At 33.3% G+C, this 16325-nt stretch overlaps 2 protein-coding genes across 2 annotated transcripts; both read left to right on the plus strand.

The window, feature by feature from the left end:
- Nucleotides 1-1944: 1944 nt before the first annotated feature.
- LOC143249700 (lateral eye opsin-like) lies at nucleotides 1945-6316 on the plus strand. Its single transcript, XM_076500011.1, has 4 exons — nucleotides 1945-2104; nucleotides 2326-2897; nucleotides 3279-3540; nucleotides 5898-6316. The coding sequence occupies exons 2-4, from the start codon at nucleotides 2338-2340 to the stop codon at nucleotides 6204-6206; spliced, it is 1131 nt and encodes a 376-aa protein (XP_076356126.1). The 5' UTR covers nucleotides 1945-2104; nucleotides 2326-2337; the 3' UTR covers nucleotides 6207-6316.
- Nucleotides 6317-12689: 6373 nt separating this feature from the next.
- LOC143249708 (lateral eye opsin) lies at nucleotides 12690-15841 on the plus strand. Its single transcript, XM_076500024.1, has 4 exons — nucleotides 12690-12847; nucleotides 13070-13641; nucleotides 14022-14283; nucleotides 15423-15841. The coding sequence occupies exons 2-4, from the start codon at nucleotides 13082-13084 to the stop codon at nucleotides 15729-15731; spliced, it is 1131 nt and encodes a 376-aa protein (XP_076356139.1). The 5' UTR covers nucleotides 12690-12847; nucleotides 13070-13081; the 3' UTR covers nucleotides 15732-15841.
- Nucleotides 15842-16325: the final 484 nt, after the last annotated feature.

A 16325-nucleotide genomic window follows, 5' to 3' on the forward strand; every position in this document is an offset into this window, starting at 1 on the left:
CGATAATTGTTTTAAATTTATATTCAATGAAGTTAAAAAACAAAATAAATTATGCTTGTCGTGTGTGTGTTTTTTCTTATGGCAAAGCCACATTATGCTACCTGCTGGGTCCCCCCAGGTTAATCGAGCCCCTGATCTTAGGGTTGTAAATCCGTAGACCTACCGCTGTACTAGCGGTGGGCAAATTATGCGAGTTAGTTTTATCTTCACTCAAATCCTGCCACCACACAAACAATAATAAACATGAATTTTGAAAGGCAAATTAATTTTTTGCACAATATTTGGGAGATACTTTTGAATTTATTGGTTCACAACCACTGATTCAGGGAAATTTTAGAATACTTAAAAAGGAACATGTCTTATATTTTCAAGAACCATTGAGTTTCATTTTTATACTAATAATTTTTTTCGCTGTTTTGAAATTAATTAGTTAATTATTGGCCCCATATCGAAGCAAATATTGCTTAATATCTTAAGATTCTGATAAATAATTTTTGAAAACATTCTCAGATGTGTGAAGTGTGAAGAACAAATTGAGTTAAAACTAAGACGACCTACATTTTGTACAATCTCCTTTCAATTCCTAAGAGCCAAGACTGGAATAGAGTGTGTTTTGTTTGAGTAGGATACATGCACGGTTTGATGGAGAAGTTTTCTTGGTAATATTAACTTAAAAAAGGCTTAGCAAGTTTTCGTCAGCCTTCTCTATGACACTTTCCTTAAAAACAAACTATATAAACGAAATGTTGCTCACACATTCTTGATAAAGCAGGCCGCTTATCTATTTATGAAAACAATTGCATCACTTAGGCATGTTTTACATTTTTATAAAAATCCGAAAATTACATAACATTAGACACAAAAAAGAACTATTAAAGTATGTAATAAATCAACCTGTTGCAGATTAATATGTCTGTAGAACATTTAGAAAGGACAAAAAAATGCTAGACAATATTATTATTTTCAAAAGAATACAACCGATGTACAAAACCTTTAAGACATATTTATTACAAAAAATCATTAAAACGAGAATATTTTAAATTAATAATAAAACACGTGCAGTTAGCCAGTGTGACTTCTGATTTCCATTGTGTCCTTAGAGAATATTGCACATGCATTGCATTCTTTTGATATTGTAAACTTTACTTTAACATATCTTTCAATCTTTCAACTACTGTACGTAGCTGATGCTCAGTAAATGTCACAGTTTGAAAATTCTATAAAAAACTTATAATCTTATTACAGCCCACTCTCGATTACGGTTATAAAACTAACCCATCCCAGGCTTATGGTGTTTAAAGGCCGGGTTTCGACACCCATGATGAGCACAGCGCAGACATCCCAATGTTCATCTTTGTGCTTAACGTAAAACAAACAATACAATAACTCTTAATACCAAAAACATCAACCTGACAATTAGTTAAAAACTGGTTGGTTAATATTCATAATGTTCCCCAGTGGCTCAGCGGTAAGTCTGCGAACTTACAATGCTAAAAACCAGGTTTCGATACCCGTGGTGGGCAGAACACAGATAGCCCATTGTGTAGCTTTGTGCTTAATTCAAAACAACAACAATATTCATAATAACGTCACATAAGAACATTTGTTCACATGTAAACCATAACATCCAAGACGTTTCTTCTAGCAATACTACTTCCAAGACACAGTATTAACGAAAGTAGAAAAAGAACAAATGGAAGCAAAACGGATTTTAGCATGCAGATTAAAGGCGAAAACTGATTATGCCACTGACGTAAGCACTTTCTCTCCTGCAATAGACAGTGATTGGTTGAAAATTCACGGCAGGCAGAAACAATCTCATCTAAATTAATTTTCGCATACTAACTTTGTTTCTAGTGTAAAAAGAAACCCTAGAAAGGTATATTTCATCCAATCACAAATACCTAACCTAACAAAACCTCCAATAAAAGAAGAAGAAATGTGACTTGCGATCCTGCTGTTTAAGCAAAGCAGAACTCCCTCTGTGGTTGGCTGCTACAAACTTAAAAGTCCGTTTGGTATTTTGATAAAGGTTGCCTTTCAACTGTGTAATCTCTACCATCAGTGTGCCAGTTTGGTGAAGTTTAAAGTTCGTGGAACTGAGGTAAGTGTCACAGCCTTTTCTGTGTGATGAACCCTTGATTTTATTTTCTAAGATGGATATTTATCAATAATTTATTAATTCGGTCATTGAAAAATTTATCAGTGTAAAAGCGTATATTATAACAATCGTACACGATGATGTAGAAATTAAACACAAATGTATTCTAATGAACAAAATGTTTTCAATCTAATTGTTTTAAACTTATTTCTATTATTTTACAGTAAACAACCCTAATGGCTAATCAACTAAGCTACAGTTCTCTAGGATGGCCTTATCAACCCAACACCTCCGTTGTGGATACAATGCCCAAAGAAATGCTCTACATGATACATGAGCACTGGTATGCCTTTCCACCCATGAATCCCCTGTGGTACAGTATTTTAGGGATGGCTATGATATTTTTGGGGATTATCTGTGTTTTGGGCAATGGGATGGTCATTTATCTAATGACAACCACCAAGTCCCTGCGGACACCAACCAATTTACTGGTAGTGAACTTGGCTTTTTCGGACTTCTGCATGATGGCCTTTATGATGCCAACAATGACTGCTAACTGCTTTGCTGAGACCTGGATTTTGGGACCCTTCATGTGTGAGGTGTACGGGATGGCTGGCTCACTCTTTGGCTGTGCATCCATCTGGTCTATGGTGATGATAACACTAGACAGATATAACGTCATTGTTAGAGGTATGTCAGCTGCACCTTTGACCCACAAGAAAGCCACTCTGCTCCTCCTGTTTGTCTGGATCTGGTCAGGTGGTTGGACCATCCTGCCCTTCTTCGGATGGAGCAGGTAGAAACATCTTTTACAAACCAAATGAAACCTGTGAAGCGCTCAAAAAATCAAATAAACACCATAATTTGTGTTAATAACTTATCAGTCTATGAAAGTAATCGATAATTATTTTACAGTAATTAAATAAACCTTCATTATAAAACAATTTATCAATTATATTGGCTTCAATTTAAGGATATGGACTCACATTTTTTTACGTCAAAATACAAACACAACAGACATGTATTTGTTCGGTTGGATTCTTAATCAACTCTTTAAACTTTTCGAATTTTTTATCTTCAATGTCTAGATTATTAAAGTTTTCATAATGTAAAAATGCACATATAATGAACTTGATTTTTTGAAACACTTTTTAACCAATTAAACCTTTTCACACAGGTATGTACCCGAAGGTAACTTGACAAGCTGTACTGTGGATTATCTTACCAAAGACTGGTCATCGGCTTCTTACGTCATCCTCTATGGAATAGCTGTTTACTTCCTTCCTTTGATCACTATGATCTACTGCTACTTCTTTATTGTCCACGCCGTAGCTGACCATGAAAAACAACTTCGTGAACAGGCCAAGAAAATGAACGTCGCTTCACTCAGAGCGAACGCTGACCAACAAAAGCAGAGTGCAGAATGTCGTCTAGCTAAGGTTAGCAAATATATTGTTCAACTACATTCGATTGAAGCTTCGCAAAACAACATACTTAATTTTGTTAGTAAACCTCTTAATTTAGTTTATATTAATATAGAGTCATTCATTGGCTCGGTAAAGTTTTATAGTCGCTATTGCGTAAAATTTAAAAAAAAATTAACCGGTTGTAAGGTTTGAATTGGACTTTTCTAAACCAAAAGGTTAGCATGTAAAAACGAATAAAGATGTGGTGGAGTACAGGTATGAAACTGGTTTGTTTCTGACTAAAAAAAAGTAACGTAAAACTCATTGGTAAACTAAACTAAACTAACGTGGCAGGGGTTCAGTTTAGAGAGAGAGAAATCAGAAGAGTTCTCTCTCCAACTGGGGTGTTCAGGAACTTTGTAGTTCCTCTTCGTCCCCTTTCGTGGATTGTTATTAAGATTAAGTGGTGGTTTTTTTTATTATTATTTTAATAAATTAATTATCGTTATTATTCTTGACTTTTTGGGTGGAGAATGTCTCTCTAAATGTTGTTTTGGGTGGAGGCAAAGGCAGCAGTGAAAAGAAAGGCCGGGACCTGTCCCGAAAGGAAAAAGTTGGGCAGATGTGAACATGAATGTAATTCATTCAAATCCAGATCAAACAAACGGCCCGATTCAGGGTCTGGCAAAAAAGTTGCCTGGGCTGGGATCTAGAAATCCAATGCCTGAAGATTTTGATGTGGGGGGGAAACGGGAGTGCCCCGAAAAAACCCACTTTCACACGACAGGCGCCGAAAGTTTTGCCTGTCGTGTGCCCTGTACCTGAAAAAAAGGAATTCATGTTAATAACATGGATTTTATTTATTTAGATTCTTTGTTGAGTGAATTGTGATTCTTGAAATATGTTGTAAGGTGATATGTATTTCGTTGGTGCACTTGATAATTTGTGTAGTGATGCCGTTAGTTTGTTTCTATTTTCTGCTTTTAGATAATATTTGAGAGAAAGTTCTGTTATTCTATCTCTTATAGTTGGTAAATTACTAATTTGGTGTAGATAATTTGTTGGCGTAAATGATGGTAAACTGAATGCGGATTTTAATATTCTGTTTTGTTGCACTTGGATTTTTTGGAGTGTGTTGTTTGACATATTGTATGTTACTTGACATCCGTACTCTATTAGTGGACTGATGTAAGCCTTGTATATTTGTATAATGGAGTTCGGTGCGCATTTCGATTGTTTACCAGTTATAGTCTTTAGATATGAAATCCTTTTTCTGATTGATGAGTGTATATTGTTCATATGTTTTTTTCCATGTTAGTTTTGTGTCGAAAGTGACGCCAAGGAATGTGATGTTTTTGCTCATGTTAATGGTTGTGTTTCCAAGTGATAGTTTTATTTTTTCTAGATTTTTTCTTTGCTTCTTTAGTTTTCTATAGAAGGTGATTGCTTGTGTTTTTGTCGGATTTAACACGACCCTCCACTTGTTGCTCCATGTTGAGATGTTGTTTAGTGATTCTTGTATGCGAGACATGGCCATTACTGGGTTTCTAACTCATTGGTGAACCATATGGGACTTTATAAGTCTTATTATCTCAAGAAGCTAAACAAATGATACTACTATTAAACATATGTTGTGTCCAAAAGTTTTTAGATATTTACGTTATTTTTTAAAGAAAACCAAAGATCAAAACAAACATACAAATTGTTCTTGGAAAATAGATTATTTTTCTTTAGAATGATTCTCATACAAGGCTCTTATGACGAAGCAATTTAACTTCCACTAAAATATTACAATTATTATTCATTCTACTGCAGTCACGTCATGGGTAATTATTCTTTGATTTTATATATCTGTTTGTTCTATAATGGTGACGAGAAAGCTTCGCCATAAGTTCAATTTAAATGTTTAAAAAGTTTATATCAATAATGACATTACAAAATATCAGATAAGTTAGTGATTTAAGATTAAAATATTAAAACAACAAATAGGAATAGACCTCAACTTTTACAATCGTAACATCATTTATGGCTCAAAACATTGGAACGTTCGAGGTAAATAATTCATATTTTAAATATTTTTATACGAATGAGAAAACCTGATTTATAAATTACAATTAATTCTAGATATAGGTATTCAAATATTTTAACTTTTAAAAAGTGATACCAAACATTACGAATAAAACATGCTGTTCAAACTAGAAAAATATTCTTATTAGAATTTCTCTGTCAGAGTTTTCTGACATAATAAATAAATCAGAGTAATTGAAACAGATCTGAAAATTGTCCTTGTTCACTTGACTCAAAAGAGTAACACACTCAAGCAATTCACTTCTAATATCGCAAGTTAATTTATTTGGCATCTATTATGAACTGATGTTTTATTTCTGTAGGTTGCTATGATGACAGTTGGCCTATGGTTTATGGCTTGGACTCCTTATTTGACTATCGCTTGGGCTGGTGTCTTCTCAAGTGGAAAACGTCTCACCCCTCTAGCCACAATCTGGGGTTCTGTGTTTGCCAAAGCAAATTCTTGTTACAACCCCATCGTGTACGGTATCAGCCATCCACGATACAAGGCTGCCCTTTACCAGAAGTTCCCATCTTTGGCTTGTGGAGCAGGTGAATCCGGAAGTGACGTCAAATCAGAAGCTTCTGCTACGACGACTATGGAAGAAAAGCCAAAAAGTCCCGAAGCATAACTGTTACTAACGTTCTTGGTTGTTGTAATATTTTTAGTTCAATACTTCAATAATTCTTTACTGTTGTAGAACTATTCCTGAGGCAACATAATAAAATAACGAGCATTCTATGTTGCGTTCTGTACTGTTGTTATTTTGAAAAGAACACTTTTACTGACACTCGAAAAATGTAATATTATTTTATGTACGATAATATTCTTTTAGTTACTCATACTTTTAAGGAACATATTTTCTTATTAATTTTACTTTTAAAACTGGAACATTTCAGTGAGGGTGGTGTTGTGTTGCAATTTCCTCTAGCTAGTCAACAGGAATTCGCGACTGTTGATTTTACATACAGAACACCTTCGAAGCTAAAATGTTAAAATGACATTTATAATACATGTTTGATTTTTTAAAAACTAGTACATAAGATTTAGTGTTTAAAGACGTTATTTTTCTTGCTTATAATAATTCACAAGTTATGGGTTTATCGTCTTGAAATGTCCACGTTTTCTACGGTAATTCCTGTACGCTGAACCCGAAAATGATATTCAATTTATTTTGTATCCCGTATAAATTGTTTACAAAATATCGTATGTTCCTTTAGATAAGTGAATCATTTTCTTTTCTTTTGAAACTGAGACACGTATTGCAGTGCTTAAATTTAAATGTCTAAAATGTTATAGATTCCTCTAGACCAATCGCAACGTCAGAGTGTTATCGATTATTTTTAGCTGTTCATATCTTCGAGGGATATCGAAGAAAGTTGACTTTGTTGTGCCGAATAGCAGGATCGTCTATCATTGTCACAAATTACCCATAGATAAAAATGTTTGTTATGCTTCCCACTGTAATAGGTTCGGACCATACTATATCGTAGAACGCAGTACATGATACACATATTTACATATATATATTTATAAAAGCGCACAGCGCTCATAAAATTATAACACTATTTTTCTTAATATATTGAAACTATAAACATGTTTTGGATTTATTTTTCTTTTAAACTTGGACTTTAAAAAGAAGTAATTCAGCGAGTCTTTTACATTAAAAAGGACGACATTGTGTTAGTTTAGCATAGTCCGAAAGCTGTTACATGCTCTGAAAATTTATAGAATAAAGATATTTGAGCTAACTTCATTTTATATCATTCATAGGTTGATACTGTAAGCTGGGATAAAATTTTATGAATAGTTTACAAAATACAAAATTAAAATCTAATAACTATTATACTTCCGGTTATTTATAAGCATAACACATATTGTTGTTTTGTGTACGAGTACTGTAATTTTTTGCCTCAAAATATTTTTGGAATGATTAAACGGATGCTAGAAAAAAAATCGTTGTTAATAATCAATAGAACACCTGAGAGAAAGCAGCGTTCATGTAACCGAATTTTTAGCCAATAGTATCAGTTTAAATTAGACTAATTTTATATCTTATCTGTTTTGTATCATAATTTATCTCTGGTGAACCTTTAATTTATTATGTTTCATTTTACCATTTAAAATATCCTGAAATTAAGTTAAATTGTAATTTAAATTCAGAAATTAATTAGATATTGAGATCTATCAAATTTATAATATTTGCCAAAAAGATTGCTTTCCTCAATTTCTTTTTTATTATACATATTTATTTTAAGATACAAGCGATAATACAGATTATAATAAAGGTCATTACAAATTATGACACGTATTTAAAAGTTTTATAAATTTACAAACAATATTGAGTCTTCTATCCTCTCCGAAACTTCATTGATATTTTATCGCGGATTTACAAGGAGCGAATTAATTCTGAGTTGATATAGGTATAATTCACTTAATGGGAACTATCTAGCTCTTCGCTGATTAAACGTGAGTTTTTCATAGCTGAAGTTATACAGGGTGTTCTAAGAAATACTATCGTTAGAAGTTAATTCGCTAAAGTTAAACAGTTTGTAATGCTCGAAATCTATAAATGTTCCTAGTGAACTATCTGTAATGTCTCGATTAATAAGCGTTAATCACAGTTACAGCTTCTGAAATTTATAGTATACTAACTGTAGCAAACCAACAATACATACTGTATTTTATAAGCTTGAAAGAAGAGTTTCTAGAAATTTCAGCTAAAACAATCCTGTCAATCACTAGTACTTACACACACACACGCACACACATAAATAGTACATTGTTGATTCTTACACCCGAGAATCTTCCGCAACTTTAGTGAATAGGCGGGAATTTCGCAATGCAGATATAAAGATATAAGTTACATACACTTCTAAATATATATATTTAATAGAAACAAACATCTATATTAAAATAAATATGTAATACTAAATCCGTTACAAATCTTACTACAGTTTGATTTCTTGTAACTAACACATTAGAATTCAACATTTTTTGTCAGATCTCTTTGTTGTTTTCATAACCTCGTTTATATATATGTACATTTTATACATTCAGGGAATTAAAGTTAGAGCATTTTCCCTTTCAAATGTCTGGTCTTACCATATCATTTGTTATAAACGCAACATTTTACTAATTTTTAAGTAGAACTTGGTGTCGAACAATGAAAATATTGCAAGTGGCAAGTGTCGTTAAAAATATACTTGTTACCAACATTACAACGCTTCACTGTCTTTAGATTATAATAAGATAAACTTATTAATACAACTTAATCATTGTTCAAACTTAATAATACATTTTAATCATTAGTCAAACTTATTTATACATTTTAATCATTGTTCAAACTTAATAATACATTTTAATCATTAGTCAAACTTATTTATACATTTTAATCATTGGTCAAACTTTTTACTACAGTTTAATCATTGAGCAAACTTTAAGGATTAGATTTATAACGCTACTCTCATAATAAAACACTGGTTTCAGAATATATTTGTCGTTATGTGTTATAATAGAATTATTTAGGTAGAAAGAGATAAAAACCGTTGTATTTGTGCTTAAAGATAAATAAAAATATTTATACTTCAGCAGCCACACTAAAAAGAAAGGAAAATAAAAAAGTATATATAAAGTTGCTCTCCATTGGTCAAACTTAATAATACAGTCTAATCATTGGTCAAACTTATTAATGCAGTTTAATCATTGGTCAAACTTATTAATACAGTCTGCAAACTTACATCACTAGAAACCGTGTTTAACTATAAACAAATAATTTCAAATAAGTAAAACAAACACGAGCCTTAACACTTCTTAATTTGTTTTAATACTTTTTACACTATCACTATAACTTGTTAACTCATCGATTACGTCTACAATTCGTTAAATAATATCGATAGTGGATATATGAGTTTGAAAGGTATTATAATATTAGAAGTAAAGTACCTTTTAACAGCATGTTTTGTTGTCGTTGGTTTTTGATATTGTTCTGTTACTTAACATCCTACATTTCTCTTTACAGCTTCTTGTAGAGTGTTCCATTAAATCTCCAACCATATCTAACAGTACATAGCTTTGATTCATTTTTCTAAACATTCTTATCAATTCTATAATGTGCGTTTCTACAGCAATTTGTTGAGATACATAGTAAAGTTTCTGTTACAATATAATAGTATTTTCTTCAGTAACCAAATACTCCTACTCAAAAGGAAACTTCGAGTGTCACATTATATAACAACGAACTCTTGCGTTAAAATACTTATTTGTAGATTTAGCAAAATAGGTATAAATTAACAGGGTGTTCGAAATAACGTTATCGAAGAAACTAAACAAGCAGATATAAATTTTTCAAATTTAGAAAAAAGAAAATATTTATTCGGGTGGTCAGTTTATTCTTCACCAATCTCATTCTTACACCTTAAAAATTATACGTACAGTAATAAAAATAAAGTTGAAAGGTAAATCGTTTTTCCAGAAAATTTCGTATATCGTTTTGAGTTAGTAGCACTAAGATCCTTATTTCAGTAAACTGTTAGATTATCAATAGATATATCTTTAATTATCAAGCAGTAATGACCTCCATTTGTCACTAAAGTGTTTGCCGTTTTCTTGTGGCCCGACATGGCCAGATGTTTAAGGCACTCGACTCGTAATCCGAGGGTTGCGGGTTCGAATCCCCATCACACCAAATATGCTCGCCCTTTCAGCCGTGGGGATGTTATAATGTGATGGTCAATCCCACTATTTGTTGGTAAAAGAGTAGCCCAAGAGTTGGCGGTGGATGGTGATGACTAGTTGCCTTCCTCTAGTCTTACGCTGCTAAATTTGGGACGGCTATCATAGATAGTCCTTGAGTAGCTTTGCGCGAAAATAAAAAACCAACCAACCGATTTCTTGTTTATGACTTGGGTGGCGAAATGTTTATCCCATATCAAAGTAAAAATTGATTTAAAAGCGGAGGTTTTGTTAGACATTTCCTGGACAGATGTGAGTATTTTAAAGCTTATAGTGTAGATATATTAAACAGCCAGACCACATTTTGTACGTTCGCTAATAGTTATCTTTCAATGCTTGAAGGAACAGCGCTTGACTCATAACCTGAGGGTCGCGGGTTCGAATCCCTATCACACCAAACACGCTCGTTCTTTTAACCGTGGGGGAGTTATAATGCTGCAGACAACCCTACTATTCGTTGGTAAAATACTGCAAGAGTTAGCAATGGATATTGATAACTAGCTGCCTTCCTTCTATTTTAGTCTTTCACTGCTAAATTACGGACAGTTATCGCAGATAGCCCTCGTGTAGCTTTGCGTGAAATTCAAAACAAACGAACAACCAGTTCTCGAAAACACAAAGTACAGAACAATTGGTATAGGATTTCTTCCTCATACTTTCCGTTTAACATTAAACTGTTCAATGTGTTATTAACCTAAAAGTCGGCTTGAACTAATTTTTTATCTTATCTTACTATATCTTGATTTTTTGTAATTGACACTTTAGAATTTGAAAATTTGTATGTTACTTATTTGTTGTTTTCACAATATCGTTTATAGATATATAAATTTTCTAGCTTCAAACATTAACATCAAAGTAGTAGTTCTTTAAAATGTCAGTTTTCTTCAAATCATTCGTTTGAGTACAACATGATACTAATTTGTAACCTAAGCCAGGTGTTCAGTTACGATTTTGAAACTTAGCTGAAACCAAACGATTCTGGTGAATGATAGGAGAAACATTCCGTTCTTCAAAATCTTCTCTTTAAAACTAACTACATGAGCGAACAGCTCCTGACAAATTTTTGAAACATCAAACCTCCTGCCTATTTATCAGAATCACTTAACTGGATTGTGTTCCTAAAACTACACAACACTAAGTAAGAATAAATACCCCTTAAATATGTAATAAAACGCCCTGCTGGTGTTTAATGTGGTTGTAATGTGCTGAACATTTAGACTCGAGGGAAAAGATGTGATTGTTTCTAAAAATAACACAACATAATTATCAAAATCTCAAAATGTACTTGGTATAAAGGTACAGTCCTTCAGTTCATTACAAGCCACGTGAAACTAGTCAAATAGTAATTTTCAATATGCCATTTTAAAAAGTTAAAGACATACATACTCAAACATATATCTATTTGACTTTTATTCGATATATCCGGAAACAGTAATTTTAAACTAACTTTCAATTACTTTCCGAATTTGATTTCTTGACGTAGTTGATGTCCATTATGTTTTATGATTTCAAAGATATGAAATAAACTTATATTCTTATTTTCATTCACTTTCGGTTCGAGTTATGAATCTAAGCTTAAACCATACGATTCTGTGGAATCATACGAGAAGCGTCCAAAACACAATAACTTGTACCACCGAAAAGAAACCTAATAATGAGTTACCAACGCTTGTGGGTTGGTTACTATTGTTATTACCAGTACATTAAAATAATTTTCCTTGTGTAAATTTTCACATCTGAGACGTTTCTTCTGATTCTTCCTCATCTCAAATGCTGTTGTACTAGTTCAAAAGGGCCCGGCATGGCCTAGCGCGTTAAGGCGTGCGCTTCGTAATTTGAGGGTCGCGGGTTCGCGCCCGAGTCGCGCCAAACATGCTCGCCCTCCCAGCCGTGGGGGCGTTATAAAGTGACGGTCAATCCCACTATTCGTTGGTAAAAGAGTAACCCAAGAGTTGGCGGTGGGTGGTGATGACTAGCTGCCTTCCCTCTAGTCTTACACTGCTAAATTAGGGACGGCTAGCACATATAGCTTTGTGCTATCTCGAGTAGCTTTGTGCGAAATTCCAAAAACAACAACAACAACTAGTTCAAAAAAGGCGAAATCAGCATACTGGAACTAAACGGATTTAACATACACCGTAAAGACAATAAGTGATTATGTTCACTAATGTAAGCAGTTTTTTTGCCTCTGACAGAAGGTGATTGGTTGAATACTCGGATAAGGAGGAAATAAGCTTCTTCTATATTAATTATGTCATATCAACATGCTTTTTTCTTCTTCTTGTTTTGTTTTCAGTGTAGGGATAGAAACCCTATAACGGTGTACTTCAGCCAATCACAGCTAAGCAACTTCAACAAACTTGGAGTAAAAGGAGAAGAAACACGACTTACGATCGTCAGTGTCCTGCCGTCTAAGTAAAGCAGAACTTCCTGTGTGGTTGGCTGCTCCAAACTTTGAAGTCTGTATTGCGTTATAAATAGACGATCTTTCCCATCAGTGTCCCAGTTTTGGTGAAGTTTAAAGTTCGTAGAATTAAGGTAAGTGTTACAACCTTTTTGTGTGATGAACCCTCAGTTTTATTTCGTAAGATGGATATTTATCAATAATTTATTAATTCGGTCACTGAAGCAGTTATCAATGTAAAAGCGTATATTGTAACAATAGTACACGCTGATGTAGAAATTAAACACAAATATATTCTAACGAACAAAACGTTTTCAAATTAATTGTTTCATATTTATTTTTATTATGTTTTACAGTAAACAACCCTAATGGCTAATCAACTAAGCTACAGTTCTCTAGGATGGCCTTATCAACCCAATGCCTCCGTTGTGGACACAATGCCCAAAGAAATGCTCTACATGATACATGAGCACTGGTATGCCTTTCCACCCATGAATCCCCTGTGGTACAGTATTTTAGGGATGGCTATGATATTTTTGGGGATTATCTGTGTTTTGGGCAATGGGATGGTCATTTATCTAATGACAACCACCAAGTCCCTGCGGACACCAACCAATTTACTGGTAGTGAACTTGGCTTTTTCGGACTTCTGCATGATGGCCTTTATGATGCCAACAATGACTGCTAACTGCTTTGCTGAGACCTGGATTTTGGGACCCTTCATGTGTGAGGTGTACGGGATGGCTGGCTCACTCTTTGGCTGTGCATCCATCTGGTCTATGGTGATGATAACACTAGACAGATATAACGTCATTGTTAGAGGTATGTCAGCTGCACCTTTGACCCACAAGAAAGCCACTCTGCTCCTCCTGTTTGTCTGGATCTGGTCAGGTGGTTGGACCATCCTGCCCTTCTTCGGATGGAGCAGGTAGAAACATCTTTTACAAACCAAATGAAACCTGTGAAGCGCTCAAAAAATCAAATAAACACCATAATTTGTGTTAATAACTTATCAGTCTATGAAAGTAATCGATAATTATTTTACAGTAATTAAATAAACCTTCATTATAAAACAATTTATAAATCATATTGGCTTCAATTTAAGGATATGGACTCACATTTTTTTACGTCAAAATACAAACACAACAGACATGTATTTGTTCGGTTGGATTCTTAATCAACTTTTAAAACTTTTCGATTTTTTATCTTCAATGTCTAGATTATGAAAGTTTTCATAATGTAAAAATGCACATCTAATGAACTTGATTTTTTAAAAAACTTTTTAACAAATCAAACCTTTTCACACAGGTATGTACCCGAAGGTAACTTGACAAGCTGTACCGTGGATTATCTTACCAAAGACTGGTCATCGGCTTCTTACGTCATCCTCTATGGAATAGCTGTTTACTTCCTTCCTTTGATCACTATGATCTACTGCTACTTCTTTATTGTCCACGCCGTAGCTGACCATGAAAAACAACTTCGTGAACAGGCCAAGAAAATGAACGTCGCTTCACTCAGAGCGAACGCTGACCAACAAAAGCAGAGTGCAGAATGTCGTCTAGCTAAGGTTAGCAAATATATTGTTCAACTACATTCGATTGAAGCTTCGCAAAACAACATACAGTGTACTTAATTTTGTTAGTAAACCTCTTAATTTAGTTTATATTAATATAGAGTCATTCATTGGCTCGGTAAAGTTTAACAGTCGCTATTGCGTAAAATTTTAAAAAAGAATTAACCGGTTGTTAGGTTTGAATTGGACTTTTTTAAACCAAAAGGTTAGCATGTAAAAACGAATAAAGATGTGGCGGAGTACAGGTATGAAACTGGTTTGTTTCTGACTAAAAAAGTAACGTAAAACTCATTGGTGAACCATATGAGACTTTATAAGTCTTATTATCTCAAGAAGCTAAACAAATGATACTACTATTAAACATATGTTGTGTCCAAAAGTTTCTAGATATTTAGGTTATTTTTAAAGAAAACTAAAGATCAAAACAAACATACGAATTGTTTCTTGGAAAATAGATTATTTTTCTTTATAATGATTCCCATACAAGGCTCTAATGACGAAGCGATTTAACTTATACTAAAATATTACAATTATTATTCATTCTACTGCAGTCACGTCATGGGTAATTATTCTTTGATTTTATATATATGTTTGTTCTATAATGGTGACGAGAAAGCTTCGCCATAAGTTCAATTTAAATGTTTAAAAAAGTTTATATTAATAATGACATTACAAATATCAGATAAGTTAGTGATTTAAGATTAAAGTATTAAAACAACAAATAGGAATAGACCTCAACTTTTACAATCGTAACATCATTTATGGCTCAAAACATTGGAACGTTCGAGGTAAATAATTCATATTTTAAATATTTTTATACGAATGAGAAAACCTGATTTATAAATTACAATTAATTCTAGATATAGGTATTCAAATATCTTAACTTTTAAAAAGTGATACCAAACATTACGAATAAAACATGCTGTTCAAACTAGAAAAATACTCTTATTAGAATTTCTCTGTGAGAGTTTTCTGACATAATAAATAAATCAGAGTAATTGAAACAGATCTGAAAATTGTCCTTGTTCATTTGACTCAAAAGAGTAACATACTCAAGCAATTCACTTCTAATATCGCAAGTTAATTTATTTGGCTTCTATTATGAACTGATGTTTTATTTCTGTTATCTGTAGGTTGCTGTGATGACAGTTGGCCTATGGTTTATGGCTTGGACTCCTTATTTGACTATCGCTTGGGCTGGTGTCTTCTCAAGTGGAAAACGTCTCACCCCTCTAGCCACAATCTGGGGTTCTGTGTTTGCCAAAGCAAATTCTTGTTACAACCCCATCGTGTACGGTATCAGCCATCCACGATACAAGGCTGCCCTTTACCAGAAGTTCCCATCTTTGGCTTGTGGAGCAGGTGAATCCGGAAGTGACGTCAAATCAGAAGCTTCTGCTACCACGACGATGGAAGAAAAGCCAAAAAGTCCCGAAGCATAACTGTTACTAACGTTCTTGGCTGTTGTAATATTTTTATTTCAATACTTCAATAATTCTTTACTGTTGTAGAACTATTCCTGAGGCAACATAATAAAATAACGAGCATTCTATGTTGCGTTCTGTACTGTTGTTATTTTGAAAAGAACACTTTTATTGACATTCGAAAAATGTAATTTTATTTTATGTACGATAATATTCTTTTAGTTACTCATATTTTTAAGGAACATATTTTCTTATTAATTTTACTTTTAAAACTGAAACATTTCAGTGAGGGTGGTGTTGTGTTGCAATTTCCTCTAGCTAGTCAACAGGAATTCGCGACTGTTGATTTTACATACAGAACACCTTCGAAGCTAAATTGTTAAAATGACATTTAGAATACATGTTCGATTTTTTAAAAACTAGTACATAAGATTTAGTGTTTAAAGACGTTATTTTTCTTGCTTATAATAATTCACAAGTTATGGTTTTATCGTCTTGAAATGTTCACGTTTTCTACAGTAATTCCTGTACGCTGAATCCAAAAATGATATTCAATTTATTTTGGATCCCGTATAAATTGTTTACAAAATATCGTATGTTCTTTCACACATG

Source organism: Tachypleus tridentatus, chromosome 1 (genome assembly GCF_004210375.1).
Source record: "Tachypleus tridentatus isolate NWPU-2018 chromosome 1, ASM421037v1, whole genome shotgun sequence".
NCBI classification, from domain to species: domain Eukaryota; kingdom Metazoa; phylum Arthropoda; class Merostomata; order Xiphosura; family Limulidae; genus Tachypleus; species Tachypleus tridentatus.